At 42.2% G+C, this 15648-nt stretch overlaps 1 protein-coding gene across 7 annotated transcripts in view; it reads left to right on the top strand.

The window, feature by feature from the left end:
• The window catches only part of PDE4D (phosphodiesterase 4D), a 741318-nt gene that overhangs the window by 708267 nt on the left and 17403 nt on the right, over window positions 1–15648 (top strand). For all 7 annotated transcript variants that reach the window (XM_054986992.1, XM_054986994.1, XM_054986993.1 and 4 more), the window contains one exon: window positions 11235–11328. In XM_054986992.1, coding sequence (XP_054842967.1) covers window positions 11235–11328 — 94 coding nt within the window. The remainder of the gene's footprint in view (window positions 1–11234; window positions 11329–15648) is intronic.

The raw sequence follows: 15648 nt of genomic DNA, 5'->3' as shown, positions 1-15648 counted from the left end.
TAGTTACGCATGTTTTGCATAAGGTGTCCTTTATAAACCACTGGCTATCTAGCAGTGAGTAGAATATAAAGGATATAAGTTTGTTTATGCTACGTCTTGTGAGAAATGGTAGCTTGGGTTCAGCTGCAGTTTCTGTTAATGTAAGAGTTTCTTATCAGCAGAGCATGAGATTCTTGCTGCTATCTGCCAGCTACAGCTCCAAATACCATCCCCACAAGGAACCAGCATGAGAGGGGAGCCAGAGAACTGCAAACGGATGGGGGAATTGGCAAAAAATGTCCGTCCTTTCATACACAGAAATCCTCTGCTGGATCCACCCCAGTAAAGGATAAATCACTGATATATTTCAAGGCTATGATCTTTGGAGGAATGGGGATGGTTAGTGGTACACATTAGCAGGCCAACATGTTGAGAAAAGGATACACAAAGCTGCAGCTGCTTGACATTGTTTGGATGGTGCAGTATGGTTGAAAGAAGAGGGTTGAGGCCAATTTTATTCCAGTATAGGTAGGGTTCTCAACTCCAGGATGGAAAATTTCTAGAGATTTGGGATTGCAGTCTATGGAGGGCAGGGTTTGGGGAGGGAAGGGAAGGGACATTAGTGGGGTATAATGCCATTGAGTCCTCCCTCTAAAGAAGCCATTTTCTCCAAGGGAACTGATCTCCAAAGTCTGGAAATTAGCAGTAATTCCAGAAGAGCTCCACATCCTACCTGGAGGTTGCCAGCTCTAGGTATAGGGATGATCAGAAAGCTAGATGGCTAGAATCCCACTAATATGACATGCAGGGCAATCTTCAGAATGCATACTCCAAACGTGAGTCAAATTGAGTCAATTTATCAACTTTCATTTATCTATACTTGCAGTATAGACTGTGGATTCTGTACCATATTGATCCCCAGGTAGAAAATGTAAATGATTGCACATTCAGACATGTACAGAAACAGCTGCACACATGCAGAACAAGAATCTTTCAATGCGACAGGTAAACAGGCCTGGTGGTAATGTGGCTAATTTTGTTCTGATTATTCTTATTACTGTTACCACCAACTGGAGGCTAGATATTTAATATCTGCATGCAGAATACTTAATCCCTACATAATTTCTTGGCAGAAATTCTGATTGTGTGTGAGAGAGAGATATCCATTGACATTCAGTGAAATGGAGAGCCTTCAGTCTGCAATCTCTGTGAATGCTGTCAGTCATCAGGGGCAGTCCACTGAGTGTTGCTACTATGCATCATGCACTTAGTTCACTGCATCTTACATACTCCTGTTTATGCCCCTTAGAAATGAACGGAGGTATAAGAACAGTATTCCCCAAATGGTTCCCATTATTTCAGAACAAATCAACGAGTAGTAGGTTGAACAGCATGGCCCAGTTATTTGGCTTGGAGGCATTCCCCCATTATATTAACAGAAAGCTTTCCTGTTTTATTGGTTAATATAGACGGTGAAATTTGTCATAGCAGTCTGCAATTCAGTGATTTATTCCACCCTTCAAATGACCTTGTTGCTTTGAATACTATTCACTTTTTATCCTTCCCCCTAACCAAGGAGTTAGAAGCAACGTACCTGGTCCTACCTCCCCCACCCTTCATTTTAACCTTACAATATCCCTGTGCGATAGGTCAGGCTGAGATACTGGCCCTAGTAAGCTTCATGACAGTGGGGATTAGAACTCACCCTTCACTGGTCATAGCCTGATACTGTAATCACTGCACCAGTGTGCTTCAGCATGGGATTCTCAGCTGGGTCATGAACCCCTAGACAGTTGCCATATTATGTTGCATTTTGAAAGGGCCTGCTGCAAGCCTTCATGGTAGACAGCAAGGGCACCATGTCTCCTGCCTGTCTTTGTATGAAGGTCTAGAGGAGCGACAGGATATCAAGGCAAGGTCAGTCAGCAGAGGAGAGGATGCCTCTTTATTTTATTTATTTTATTACATTTGTATTCCACTCTCCCTGAAAACCAGGCTCAGAGTGGATCACAATGGACTTATAAAACAGGCAGCATAATAATTAAAACACTTCAGTAAAAACATTGTGGCATTCTTATTGCACAGTCCCTCTATGTACAAAACCCCATAATCCCATGGGGGTGGCAAGCTGCCTGATGTACAGCAGACCAGGGGGGATCATATTCCGCCCCCCAGCAGGAGGCTCATTGGGGGAGGGGATCGCTCGTTTCCTCCACTGTATACCTGGTAGAACATCTCCATCTTGCAGGCCCCGGTGGAAAGTTAGTAAATTCTGCCAGGTCCAAGTTTCAACAGACAGAGGGTTCCACCAGGTTGGTGCCAGGACCAAAAAGACCCTGGCCGTGGTCGAGGCAAGACTAACCTCCCTGGTGCCAGGGACCCCCAGCAGATGCTGATCTGCCGAGCAAAGGGCTCTCCAGGGGACATATGGTGAGAGGTGGTCCCATAGGTATGCTGGTCCTAGTCCAGTAAGGGTAGGAAGGTTCAGGGACCTGCTTCCTTTCCACAAAAAAACCCTCTTTTTTGCCTTCTCTCCCTTTTCCTGGCTTGGCCACTCACTCCCCAGAAGTTGGTCTTCCAGCTCTCCATCTGAGCTTACAGTGCAGAAGCCTCTCTGAGTAAGGTGATAACTCTGCCTCCTCCTTTACTTGTCTTACAACTGATGCCACATGACTTAATGACATGTGGTTAAAACTCCGAGGTTCACCTGCTGCTGCCTGGGTGTTAAAGGTGGGTCCGGAAATGTTGATTACCATTGCATTACCATACACTAACTCTAATTGAAATCACAAGATCTTTTTCACCAGCCCACTTTAAAAAGCAGAGTGCATTATGTAGTGGTTATGGGCACATCTGGAAATTCCTGATTCAGATTTTAGCTCGACTATAGACTTGGGGAAGGACCATTGCTCAGCGGTAGGATACCTGTTTTGTTTGCAGAATCTCCAGTCACTGATATCTCCAGTTAAAAGATCTCAAGTGACTGATGTTGGGAAAGACCTCTCCTCTGCCTAGGACTCTAGAGAGCAGCTGCCCCTTAGAGTGAGCAGAGAACGAGATGGACCAGTTGGAGATTTTTTTTTTTAAGTCTTATATTTCAATGCATATTTATTAGATATTTCACAATTTAATATGGCATTTTGTCTTTATATAGCTGGAAGGTTTGTAATAAATATATCATAAATTGATGATCTTGCCAATAATGTATCCTACTAAAGTGGGCTCTAGTTCCTGTAAAGCCTGTGCCACCAAAAATCTGCAAGGCAATTTGTTTTTGCTGAAAGAGACTATCAATACAATCCTAACCAAAGTAACACCATTTTGCCTCCATTAAAGTGTTCTGTTCATTATGGCTCAAAGAGGGAAAGCTGCACAGCCACCTTTTCAGTTCCTTTGTTCATATCGCTACACAAAATGTACACACCTGGTCTGAAATAGTGCAGATCAGCCCCCATACGCTCTCAAGCTTAACTAATTTCTGTGACCTATTGTATGCTGTTCTTTGAACTATCACGTTGACCAGAGATGATGTATAGGTGACTTTCGTATGGATGCTGCTTGAATGAAAGGTTGTTGATGCTGCATTTGAAGGTTTGCCAAAAAAATCTTACAAGGGGTCAAAAATATGCCTTAAAAATAGGCATTAAGCCATTGATCCTGAGAAAAACAGCCACTTCTGCCTCCTTGAATGGTTTCCGTGAGTGTCTTACATTAGCAAGTAAACGTTATTGACACACACAAAAAGTTAAGCTAATTAATCACACCTGCAATAGAAGTAATGCTGCAGGGGAGCCATTATTAAATGCCATGTAACTCAAAAGAAAAGAACTACCCCATTCCCAAGAGATTCATCCACGCCGACCAATCAGAAAATAGCACACATGTCACAGCTTTATCTTCTGCTTTTATATATTTTTGGCTAGAACATGATTGGCTTTTATCTGAGGTTCATGGGAGGGGTTACTTTGCACTGGTTGTAGCTTCCCCGCAGATCCTTATTTGGTAGGCTGTTGATAGAACAAGTCTTTTCCAGCAGCTGAGCATCTTGGCATACATAATTCATTAAATCCTGGTGTTCAGGAAATATGCAGATCTCTTGCCGCTCTTCAGATTTCTCTTCAGCTTCTGCAATATGTCTTTCCAAACTGGTCCTTGAATTTTATAGCATTCTGGAATTTTGCAAATCACTCTTATATAACCAGAAGATCCCACAACTGGAATGCCAGTTAGTGTTCTGTTGTGTACCAATTGCAGGGAACCTATAGATCAACAGAACTAACTAACTGAGGGACAAGGGGCTGATTAAGAAAATCCAGCAGTTTTTTTGTCTGTACCTCAAGAGCTGCAGAGGACTGAACATTTCTGTTTAAATTGGAAACACTTAAGAAATCAAAAATGCCCGAAGCAAATTATCTACTTTCAGTGTCTTGGGGCTACATAAAGGTAGGAATGCTTTTACCTTTTTAACCATTGGGGGTTTATTTGTATGAAAGAGTACATTTTGAAGAAATATAATTGTGGAGATAATTTCAGAAAAGGGTGATAGTTTGAACAGATGTGCTGTTTTGTGAACTGAACCTGTTTTGATATAGCTTGTAATATGTAGATGGTTAGAGGAAAGAGATGCCCTCTGGTTTGGGGCTCATTCAATCCTATATAAATGTGTTTATAATGAAGGGGATTTCTAAAGGAAGTTCACCACCAATGTATCCTTCAGGGAGAAACAGATATTTGGAGCAAACCAAGTCTGGGATATTTGTGTCACATTCTGAGATGTGCTTGGCTAACTAAGCAAAAGTATAATGGCTGTATAGTGAAATCATACTGCTTCATGATGATATAAAAATCTCAGTTATCAAGGATGTGCTTTAATAATATTTTCTAGTTTTCTGTGTGTGACCCACAGTTTGTATTGATTAATGTCTTCTCAGACTGAAAATGGTCTTTTCCCCTCAGTCGTGTGACTGATAATGTAAAACAGATGCTGAGAATCAGCCTTAAATTATAGGGCTGCTATTATAGAAAATCAGAATGGCTTATCTTTTTCTGTATAAAACTGTGCACCAGTTGTATCATTTACAGGTGCTTCGAAGCTTACAATAGTAATGGAGAATCATGCAATTTTTCCTCATTTGTTTCTTAGTTATATTTAATTCATTTAAATCATCTGTGTTACTTTGCCTTGCTAATTCAAAATCATGTACTTAGTTCTTTGTTGTTCCTTCTCAACTGAATAGTCTGATTTTTATCTTCCATTATGTGGATTTAACCTTAAATTTGTTACAGTCTTGTGACATTGGCACTACATGGATAACAGTGTTTATTTTAGAATTTAAGGTTGGAAATCATATTTTATTTAGGTCACCAGAATATTCCTTATTAAAGCAGACTCTTTCAGTATTTTCATAGGCATTTCCCTCAATTATACACAAACTAATTTTATCATAATCCAGTTAGCTTGATTTCATTTATGATTTGACCCCCCCAAAAAATGAATAACCCAGCTTGGGGTGCGCTTATATTCTTTTATCATGGGGCCAGATTTTTTGCTTAACATTTTGAGGAACGCATTTTCATTCAAAATGCTAACCTGACATCATCTGATCAGGTACCGACTAATAGCCTGACTGAGCATGGGAACTTTGTGTGCAAAATCAGCTTTCCGTACATGAATTGTTCTTTTGCATGTAGTTTTTACAGGCGGAGGGATGCTCTAAAGTGAGACCCTCATTCAGATAGCAGTAGGGAAACATGCACTGCTTTTATGCTCTATATATACCAAAAGATGGCACCGTTTGAATGGTACATGTATGAGGAGACTATGCAATATAGTGGCTGGAATGGACTAGAGAAGACTGGGTTTGTATCCCTGCTTTGCTGAGGTTAAATGGAGGCACCACACAGAGAAAAGTCATTAATGTGTTAAAACACCCCCTCCTTTTGCATGACTCTTGCTGAATCAGAATATTAAGTCTATACTTTGCCAAATGGTGTTATGGTGTTGATTGAGAGGCCTGGGACAAGCAACTGAATGGTGTTATGGTACTGATTGAGTGCCCTTGGGCAAGAAACTGAAAAGAGATTGCCCATGTATGCTACCAAGACTCCCCTCCTTGAAAAAAAACTATATCTTACAAAACTTGTTAGGTGAATGGTGACTGCTGTGGGCAGTTCTTCCCCCCCACATCACCACACAGGTGGTCCAGCGTTTCCACAGTACCAACTGTCTTCAGTGGAGGAGTTGTGTTGTTGCTAATTGAATTTTATCAGGCCTGGTCTGAAGAGACATGATACTAGATGCCTTCAATAATGTCAAGGAGTGAGAGGGTATTCCTCAAGAGCTAAAGAGTCATTTCTAGACGCTATTAACATTTCTGCGTTGTTATCCTCTGTGCACAGTTTGTGAGTATTGGAGAACCTACAAACATGCGCTCACGCACACACTTCACTGGATCATTATTAGAAGGAAAAGGCATAAAATCCCAGTCTGAATTTGTAATTAATGGGCTGATTTCCACCAGACTTGCAGCTGAGATATTTATATTGTCAAGGCTGAAATTCTGTTTCTGATAAGATTTTTTTTTTATCGTTCATTGTTTTCTGGGGTGCAGACTGTTACAAAAGCACTTTGGAGAGCAGCTTCGGCTACCCTGCATGCAAACAGCCCCAGATTCAGTTCTTGGAACTTCCAGTTACAATAAACTGAGGGAGCAGGTGCTGGGAAAGACCTTGCCTTGCCTGGGACCTTGGAGAGCCACTGGCAGTCAGAGTAGACAGTAATGAGCTGATAGGCTGACTCAGTCTAAGACAACTACAAATATTCCTCTTATTCTAGAAATCAACCCCCTCCCCCCTTTCAATGTACTTTTCCCAAGGAAAATTAACTTAGATCAGATTATCTTCTAAGGCACCTTATTGTTACTGGTAGTATGTGACATCTCTACATATGTGTGCAAACAGATGCCCCAGCGAGGGCACAACTGCTGCACTGCAGATTATGGAGAGGAAGTAAATGGGAATCACAAACATTGATGTCTTCCTTGATAAAGAAACATAAATTATCCTTGTGTGTGTATATTGTTACCTCACCGAGCCCTAGAGGTAGGGTTGCCAGGTTCCCTTACCCTCCCAGTGGGCAAGGGTAAATGGGCCAGATCAGCCTGGTGCGAAGCCCGGGAGCTCTCCTGGGGCCTTGTGATGATGTCACTTTTGGGAGTGATGTTGTCATGCTGCACCAGGAGCATGTCCTGGGAGGCCCATTCCCACGCCTTTCCCGCCAACAGCCTGGTGAGTGGTGGCAGGGGGAGGAGGCTGGGAGTGGGGGATCCCCCACCCCCACTGGGGAAACGGCAGCCCTACCTCAAGGCAAGGGGTTTTGGCTCAGGCAGCTCTCTCCAGGCTGCAGCTTCTGCCCTCTTTTAGATAAGGCAGAAAATTACCTCATCTTATCTTTGCATATTGCAGTTCACTGGAGCCAAGCATATGGCACACACTCTTTCTCCTTGCTTTTCCTTCTCCAGATTGTGGAAGTACAGATGAAATGGTAGAAGGATGGTAGGAATGCAGAAAGACTGAGAGCAGAACCACAAGTGACAAAAGGCACAGATTGGACACTTGTCAGCTTCCCTCAAGTTTTGATGGGAAATGTAGGCAGCTTGGCAGAATGTTGGACAAGTGACAGTTGAAAAGTCCATTGGACAGCAGTCAGAGAGCGAAGCTGCGAGACCAGGATGCCTACATTTCCCATCAAAACTTGAGGGAAGCTAACAAGTGTCCAATCTGTGCCTTTTGTCACTTGTGGTTCTGCTCTGAGAGCAACAGATTTCTGGTGATTTGGGAGTGGAGCCTGGGGAGGGCAGACTTTGGTGAGGGGCCTCAGTGGTATCTGTAAAGTCCACCCTTCAAAAGCCGCCACTTTCTCCACATGAACTGATCTCTGTCGTCTGGAGATCAGTTGTGATTCTGGAAGATCTTTACACCCCACTTAGAGGTTGGCAAACCTAATCCTGGTCCTACTGTGTCTTCTACTTGCCCCTTTCTGAGAAGGCCACCGAGAATCCTCTGTTAGACTTGAGATCAGCAGGTCTTGACAACTTGATGGCAGGCATGAGGTCATAGAGGTGTCTCGCCTCTCCCTTTGACCCAATAGAATCTCAGCAGCAGCTGTCTGTCTGTCTGTCTGTCTGCCTGCCTCCTAGCCCCCGGAGATGAGTCACTGGCACTAGCGAGCAAGGATGTCTCTCTCCAGTGCCTTCTAAGCCAAGGCCCAGCATGGGAATTAAGGATCTTGCTATGCTGAGTATTTCCTGAAGAAGGACACCATAGAGCAGTTACTCTGGTTTGGGGGTAAAGTTCAAAGAAGTCGATTAGCATAAAGTATGTGTTACATGAAAGCGATTAAGAGATATATTAAGAAAATGTAGGAAACTTGTGACATTTGCAGGATGAGCCAGTATGGGATAGTGGTTAGAGTGTGAGTCTAGGATCTTGAAGACCTACGTCCAAATCCCCACTCTGCCATGAAGCTCACTGGGTGGCCTTGGGCCAGTCACTCTCTGTTAGCCCAGCCTACCTCACAAGGTTCTTATCGAGATAAAATGGAGGAGAGGAGAACGATCTTTGCTGCCATGAGCTTCTTGGAGGAAGGGCAGGATAAAAAGTTGCTAAGTAGATGACTCCGTTTTCCTTTGATTACCCCTTACAAGGGAGAAGATGGCCTCTCTTCAACCCTGAAGCCACACACAAAGGAAGGGGTTTGTGGCTCCTTTATATACGAGGGACCTGAGTGTTGCTTCATTCTTCAGCCAACACAATTACCTCCTTCCTCTGCTCCTCCCCCCAGGGGTGTGTGTCTGCCTACCGCTTTGCCACAGAGATAGTGCCACTGTTCCCCAAACAGTGGAGAGTGCACATGCACGAACTCAGTTTGGGGGCTTGAAGGAGGTGAAAGGTTGTCTTTCCTTGCCGTTCCCAAACTACCTCTGTGCATGTGTGCTCGCCTTCACTGCTGAAGAAGTTTGGGCTCCTAGTTCATCAACATTTGGGGGATGCAGTTAAGGCAAGACTTACATATATCTGTACACATAAATATGTGTGGATGTGATATTTACTGAACAACTGCAGCAGCTAAAACAAGTCAAACAGCAGGATTTGAATCCAGGGCATCAACAAGATTTTTTAGCGTGTAAGTTTTCAAGAGTCAAAGCTCCCTTCTTCAGAAGACTTCGCTCTGTGTCCAAAGTAGATTTAATTCCCTGTCCAAAGGATCTGTTGCCATTGAAAGCAGATGCAAGACATAAAGGAAGCAAAGTGAAAGACCCTGGAAATAGCAGATATGAGCTGAAGTGGGAATTGGCACGTATTTTACATTCTTTTCCCCACATGGGTCTTCTGCTTTAAACTGTAGCCTCAGTGGCTGCATTGTGCAAAGAAAAGAGTCTGGAAAATTTTTAAACATAAAAAGAATCTTAGAACTATGCACAATGTTTATCAGTCTGTTTTCATATGTGAGACTTAAACTGCCTTTGAGTTTCCCTAGATTGTGTGTGTGGCTGGTTGTTCTTAGTTCTTATATGTTGTTGATGTTGTTAGGACAGAAGAAGAAGTGTAGGAGGGACATTTGGAATGGCATTGGAGTACTGTGGTCAGTGCAGGTTTTACATTATAACTGCAAAAGCTATTTAAAGGATTGAGTTAGAAAATACACAATAGAGAGATGCTGTTTTGTGTTGCTATATCAGAGGTCTCTCAATAAGATGGAAAGCAAGTTGTGTGAAGAGATTATTTCCATGAAGCATGGTGGCTGACTGGCTCGTTCTATAAGAAAAGTCTGATAAATCATCACTTTAAAATGTACACTTTTCTACCACCTGCTTAGCATGTCTGTCCATGTAGAAACTACAATATTAAATGCTTTTCACTTAGAGCCTAGTCCTGTTCTCTTTTGACATGTCTTGTGGAACTCAGCAAGGCCCCCTATTTCCTTTGCTGACCTTTTAGGAATTGTCCTCACCCCCCTGTGCCAAACCAGAAGCAGCCATTGATGCCGCTGCTTCTGACCAGAAGAGATTGCAGAAGGGACGCCCTTGGGTGGAACGGTCACTGGACCCTTGGTACACCCCATGTTGAAGATCTCGTAACCTGCAGCTTTCAAAGTGAACGCTATATTTGCATTAGCTAGGGCTTGTAGCAAAGAGGTTTCCCCCTTGCAACAAAGGCTGTTGTTGCCACACAAACTATTATAAATCTCAGTCTCAAAAGACAATTATTTTCAAATAAATGCATGTTCTCACGAAAATTCTTGCCAGGGCAAGAAATCTGGTATTCAGCCACAAAAGAAGCACATAGGGTGATATAATAAAGTATTAGGTACAAGTTAAGTAAGCACAACAGCGTACTTATTCGTATTATTAGGAAGCACAGAATTGGATCCAGTCGCAAAATAGAAACTTCCTGCCTTCCCCATCCCACTACAGACCAGTCATCTCCAAGAAATGCTGCTCCTAGGGGGATAGGGGACCCTGAAGAATGACATGAAGGAGGTCTGCAGTGGGAAGGGGGATTTGGTGGAAATTGCCTATTTATATCCAACCCGCAGTGCTTGTCACTTGATAATAAAAAAGGCCCACTCATCTCTGATTTCAGAGGCCTATTAAAAATGTGTTGTTGCTGTTCTAGAGATGCATTAAGAAAGATATATCCATAAACAAAACTGTAGCATTCAGGGTCCCATGGCAACAGAATCAAATTTTTGTAAATTGGGTACCCTGGTCTAGAGGGAGAGATGTACTTTCAGGGAGTGAGGAAGCGCTTTTGACCTTTCTTTACTCCTACCTACAATGATGCTGAAAATTGTTCAAGAGAACTGAACATTTTCAGATGTGATGACGGCTTGCTGCAATCTATTATACATCATTTGAAAAAAGAAACAAAAGTGGGATGTGTGTGTGTAATAAATTAAATGGGAGTCAGTTTCCCCCCCTAAATATGCATCTTAAGAACGAAAGTAGTTAAATTGGCCTCTGGGCCACAATTACTTTTCAAGATCCATTTATATCATGTTGTGTAACACAATATATTTGATTATGCCTATTTTGAGATTTTCCCCTGGAAATGGGATTACACCTTTTATTATTCTATTGAGTCAAAATGGTTTTTGGGATTAAATGTCTATAAAAAGAATCTTGAACTTTCTCATGCCCAAGATACATGTTTCTTGGTCACTGACATGTCCTATTTTTGCTTTTCCTTTGCAGTTTAAAAGAATGCTCAATCGGGAGCTAACCCACTTATCTGAAATGAGCCGATCGGGCAATCAGGTCTCTGAATATATATCCAACACGTTTTTGGGTAAGCAGATGGCTTTGGAGACTGGTACTGTTAGTGCTTTTTCCATGTGTTTTCCACCACCCACCATCAACATGCTGATGGAAAGGTTCTAGCAGTACATATCTTTGTGTGTTGTATAATAAGTATTTTGTGCATATACATAAAAATCATCATTCATTAAAATGGAACAGTCACCTTTTGTTTTCCAACATGGTTTTTACTTTACATTGAATGTGGTCTTTTCAGAAAGCTCCGTTGGACCACCCACTCCCCCCAGTTATCACTGCTTTTTACTGCATTACTGTCTTGTGTGGGTACACACTAGTATTTGGGGTGATTCAACAATTAACACACTATCATGGTTCACATAGAAACTGGTTTCTTCTGAACTGGAGGGCCAAATGTGTACCAGTCTTTAATACATGTCAGTACAGTAATGATTAGAGTGTTAGATTAGGAATGATACTGTTCTCTGCCATGAAGCTCCCTAAGTGACCTTGGGCCTGTCACTTACTCAACCTAAACTACCTCACAGAGACATTGTGAAGAGAAAGGGGAGGGGGTAACCATGAAGAATAAGAACATAAGAGCCCTGCTGGATCAGACGAGTTTTTGTAGCTTATTATTTCCCCCAGTGCCTAGTCTGATCATTGTATTATTCTGTAGTTTATTATTATTCCGAGTGCCTAGTTTGATCATTGTAACCCCTCCTTAAGTCTTCAGCAGGAGAAAGGCAAGCTAAAAGCAGTTTGAATAAATTAAAGAACTACAGAGCTGCTCAATTAATAGTTCCTAGGTTAATGTAGGTATACTGCCAAGAACATCACAGTGACAGCCCAAACAGTAGAACCACACCTGCTTCTGAAACTTGGTAGTTTTGGTTGATATACACTTTGCTGCAGTTGCTTCTTTCAAAAAGACAAGCTCCTGTTCAGTTTTCGAAGTGACTTGTCCCTTGCAATGGTGGAATGTGTCTGCTTCAAGCAAATCTTTGGCTGAGCACCTAATTCTGCCCCAAGCCAGCATGTAGCTTCTTTGGATTGCAGTCTAAATCTTCTGGCACACCATGTTTGCCCGTTGTCATTTCTTTGGTGCTGACACAAAGACTGATAAACACAATGGATTGAATAAGTTGCTATTTGGAAAATACCATCAGCCCAAAAATATATTATAAGGAGAAACTTGGAAAAATCTGACATAGCATTAACAAATCTAAATATAATCTTGGAACAGTCCTCTGAAGCGTTGTGTGGGTGGGTGGCTGGCTTGAGAAAGAGGCATAGGCTGGTGTATATCATGCATAGATATTGCAGAAATTGTTAAGCAGTAATATGTAGGGCAATTTGTGCCACTATAGTTAGTTCAGCATACTGCACTTGACGGATGTGAGAGCGATCTGGCTGCGACATCTGTCACTCCATTGATCGCCAGGGTTGATTCGGCTGATCTGGCTGGCTAGGCGGGTATCCCCTTCCTCCCTCGCCGAAGCTGCACGCTCGGTGGAAGAGGACGACCATCCCAGATAGAAGGATTGTACCGTTCTTCAGTCAAGGGTATACTGCACTTGACAAATGCAGTGCGGCCATCCAGCACACACAGCACAGCTTGCATCACACAAATGTGCACACACACACGCAAGTTTTATTTGTTTGAGGACCCTCTTGTGGATGACTTGGGTGCTTCCCTGCCAGTGGAGCATCACTGTGCCACTGAAGAATAAACAGGGGTACATGGTCATTTTGTGCAGGGCAACACGCTTAGAAATTGTACAAATTGGAGTCTCGAGCCAGTGCTCATAGAACTGGACTGTAGTAGTTGGTCAGCTAATTCAGGGTACTAATTAGTTATTAATTGTAGCCAGAGAGATGCTAGGCTATAATAATTTTCTGTATAAAAACTTGCTGGAACACAGCTCGCTCTGTTGATGCTATAGTCTCAAAGCAAAATCTTGTTTCCTAGTTATAGATCCACCTGAAATTAATCCCTCTGAATCCCAACCCTCTATTTATTTGCTTATTCATTGGGAAACTGACTTTTATGAACCCTGGCAGGGAAGTTATCACTCTAGTTTCAGAAACTTTGAAAAAAAGCTGGAATAGAATTGCCTGCGGAGATGACCTACTTAGAAGAATCTTTTCGCTCCCACTCACTGGAGAAACTGAGACTTCTCTATCAGTGTTTCCATGTGAGGAAAAAAGAGAGACGAAAACACATCTGCTTTCTCATCCTATAATCAGTCCTTCTCTGTAAGCAAAATGAGTAGGGTTGCATCCTGGTGTCCAATAACATAGATCCATTGTAGAACCAAGTGGTTTTAATAGGACTTAAAAGCTCATAAATGGGTGAAAATCTAAACCAAATGGTCTTGTAAGACTCTAGCCTCTCGTGCAAATGAAAGAGCAACTTATTTAAACACATCAAAATGTCTTTTTAAATTGAAGACATTTGTTTTCTACAATTAGTCAACTGATTCTTGAGACAGTGAACACCACCACCATAAACAATACATCCATTAAATAAATAAAAAATTAAACAATCTTTTTCAGAAGCAAAACACCAGTACTACGTGACCTGTTAACAATATAGCAGAGGAAAAACATATTAAATACCTGTAGCACTGCAGTATAAAGGCAGATCACGATAAAACCAAAACCACTGCAAAATCAGTTAACAAAACTGTTTCAGTATAAACATTGAAAGACCTTGACACCGTGTATTTATATGGAAAACGCTTAACAGCCTCAAAGAAAATGGATCCTGGCCATTTCAGAATCACAGTGAAATCCTAAGCAGAGTTGCTCCAGTCTTAGGATTTCACCTTCCGAGTGCTACAACCCAGAAGGCCCCATCCCTTGGATCTATCCACCAGAAAGGTAAAAGGGCCCCCAAAGATGACCTCAGTTTACAGGCAGGTGTGTTTGGAAGTAAGCATCCTTCAAGAACCCATGTCTTGGCCTCCCCCGTCCACCAGCAACTATTTCCCTCCCTTCCAGGAGGTCTCGACCTGAAGGTATCCTCAAATAAGCAGTCTCTGATGTGCATTCTGAGATGGTACAGTTGTGTGGAAGGACCATAACCATGTCCTCCCTTCCCCAACGGCTTGCACCTGACTCCTGGAGCCTCATGAAATTGCCCCTTTTCTCCGCTTACCAATATATTCTTTAGAAGTTGCTGGTTATTTCCTCACAGATGAAGCCTGATTGTTTGAGGTCATATTTCGTTCATTTCCCACCAATTTTCAGTGTGATAGTTTGTTTCTTCTGGGGAAGAGTTTCCATAGGATCCAGGAAATGGATGTATAATCCTCTCTAAAGCAATAATATTTGTGTAAAGGGTTGGGTGGAATAATGTTCAGCTTGCAGAAATGTAATCTGTATTGATGGAGTTAGCTGTTCACTTTGAACAAAACCTTAGGGAATCCCATGGAATTCCCTGGCATATTTCAAGTCTTCTGGACACACACTTCCTTTTGCTTGGCTTCATCTGCCAGCTTGGTTTATAATCCTCACCTTTGATGGTTCTAAACTTGGTGCATATGACTGAAGCCATAAACATCAAGTCATGCACACGAGTCATTATTCTTCAGCTTTTATTGGTTTGCAGCCGGCCAAATGCTCTTCCTTTTTCTTAGTTCTATTTGATTGGTGAATGGAGGGAAGGGGGTAGGAAAGATGCCAATTGCCTCAGGCTGAAACAGTGACATTTTCACTTGTTTGCAGTGATCTATTCAGAATTCACTGCTGTGTCTAGTAAGTACTGGCCCCTTCTGAAAGGTTTTTTAAAAAATACTGGAAACCAAGCAAGCAAAATATCGCTATGGTGTTGTTACAGTTCCGTTCTTTTTCACTCCAGACAGTGGATAAATGGAGCAGGTAAATGCGTAGTCTTACCGAATGTTCTGGACTTGCATCAGAATACCTGGTTTTGTTAATATTTGCGGACAGGGAATACTTTTTTTTTTCAGTCCTTAAATCGCTTCCTTTTGCATCTTTGAAGGACTCAGGAACATACTTCACTGCATCCCTTACAGCAGTAGTTTCAATTGATTTCCCCATTATTTATCCATGTAAAATTCATAAAGGAAATCTTGATTATATTATATGGCAGATTTTCATCCACAAGTCAATGAAATAAAAGATCCCAAGTCATCTTCCTCCACCAGGATCCTAGACGTTACTTTGCTCTGTCGCTTCTACGTATGGCAACACCAGGAAGGGCCCAAGGCTCATTTATTTCCTCTCGGCCGCCCTCTGGTTTCTCTCACTGCATTTCAACCATCATTGTGTATCATCCCGTCCTGGTGATCCTGTATATAAACAAACATGGGATTCCCCAGTCTAA

Source organism: Eublepharis macularius, chromosome 8 (genome assembly GCF_028583425.1).
Source record: "Eublepharis macularius isolate TG4126 chromosome 8, MPM_Emac_v1.0, whole genome shotgun sequence".
NCBI lineage: Eukaryota > Metazoa > Chordata > Lepidosauria > Squamata > Eublepharidae > Eublepharis > Eublepharis macularius.
Note: the sequence above shows the minus strand (reverse complement) of the source record. Positions and strands in the feature narration are given on the sequence as shown.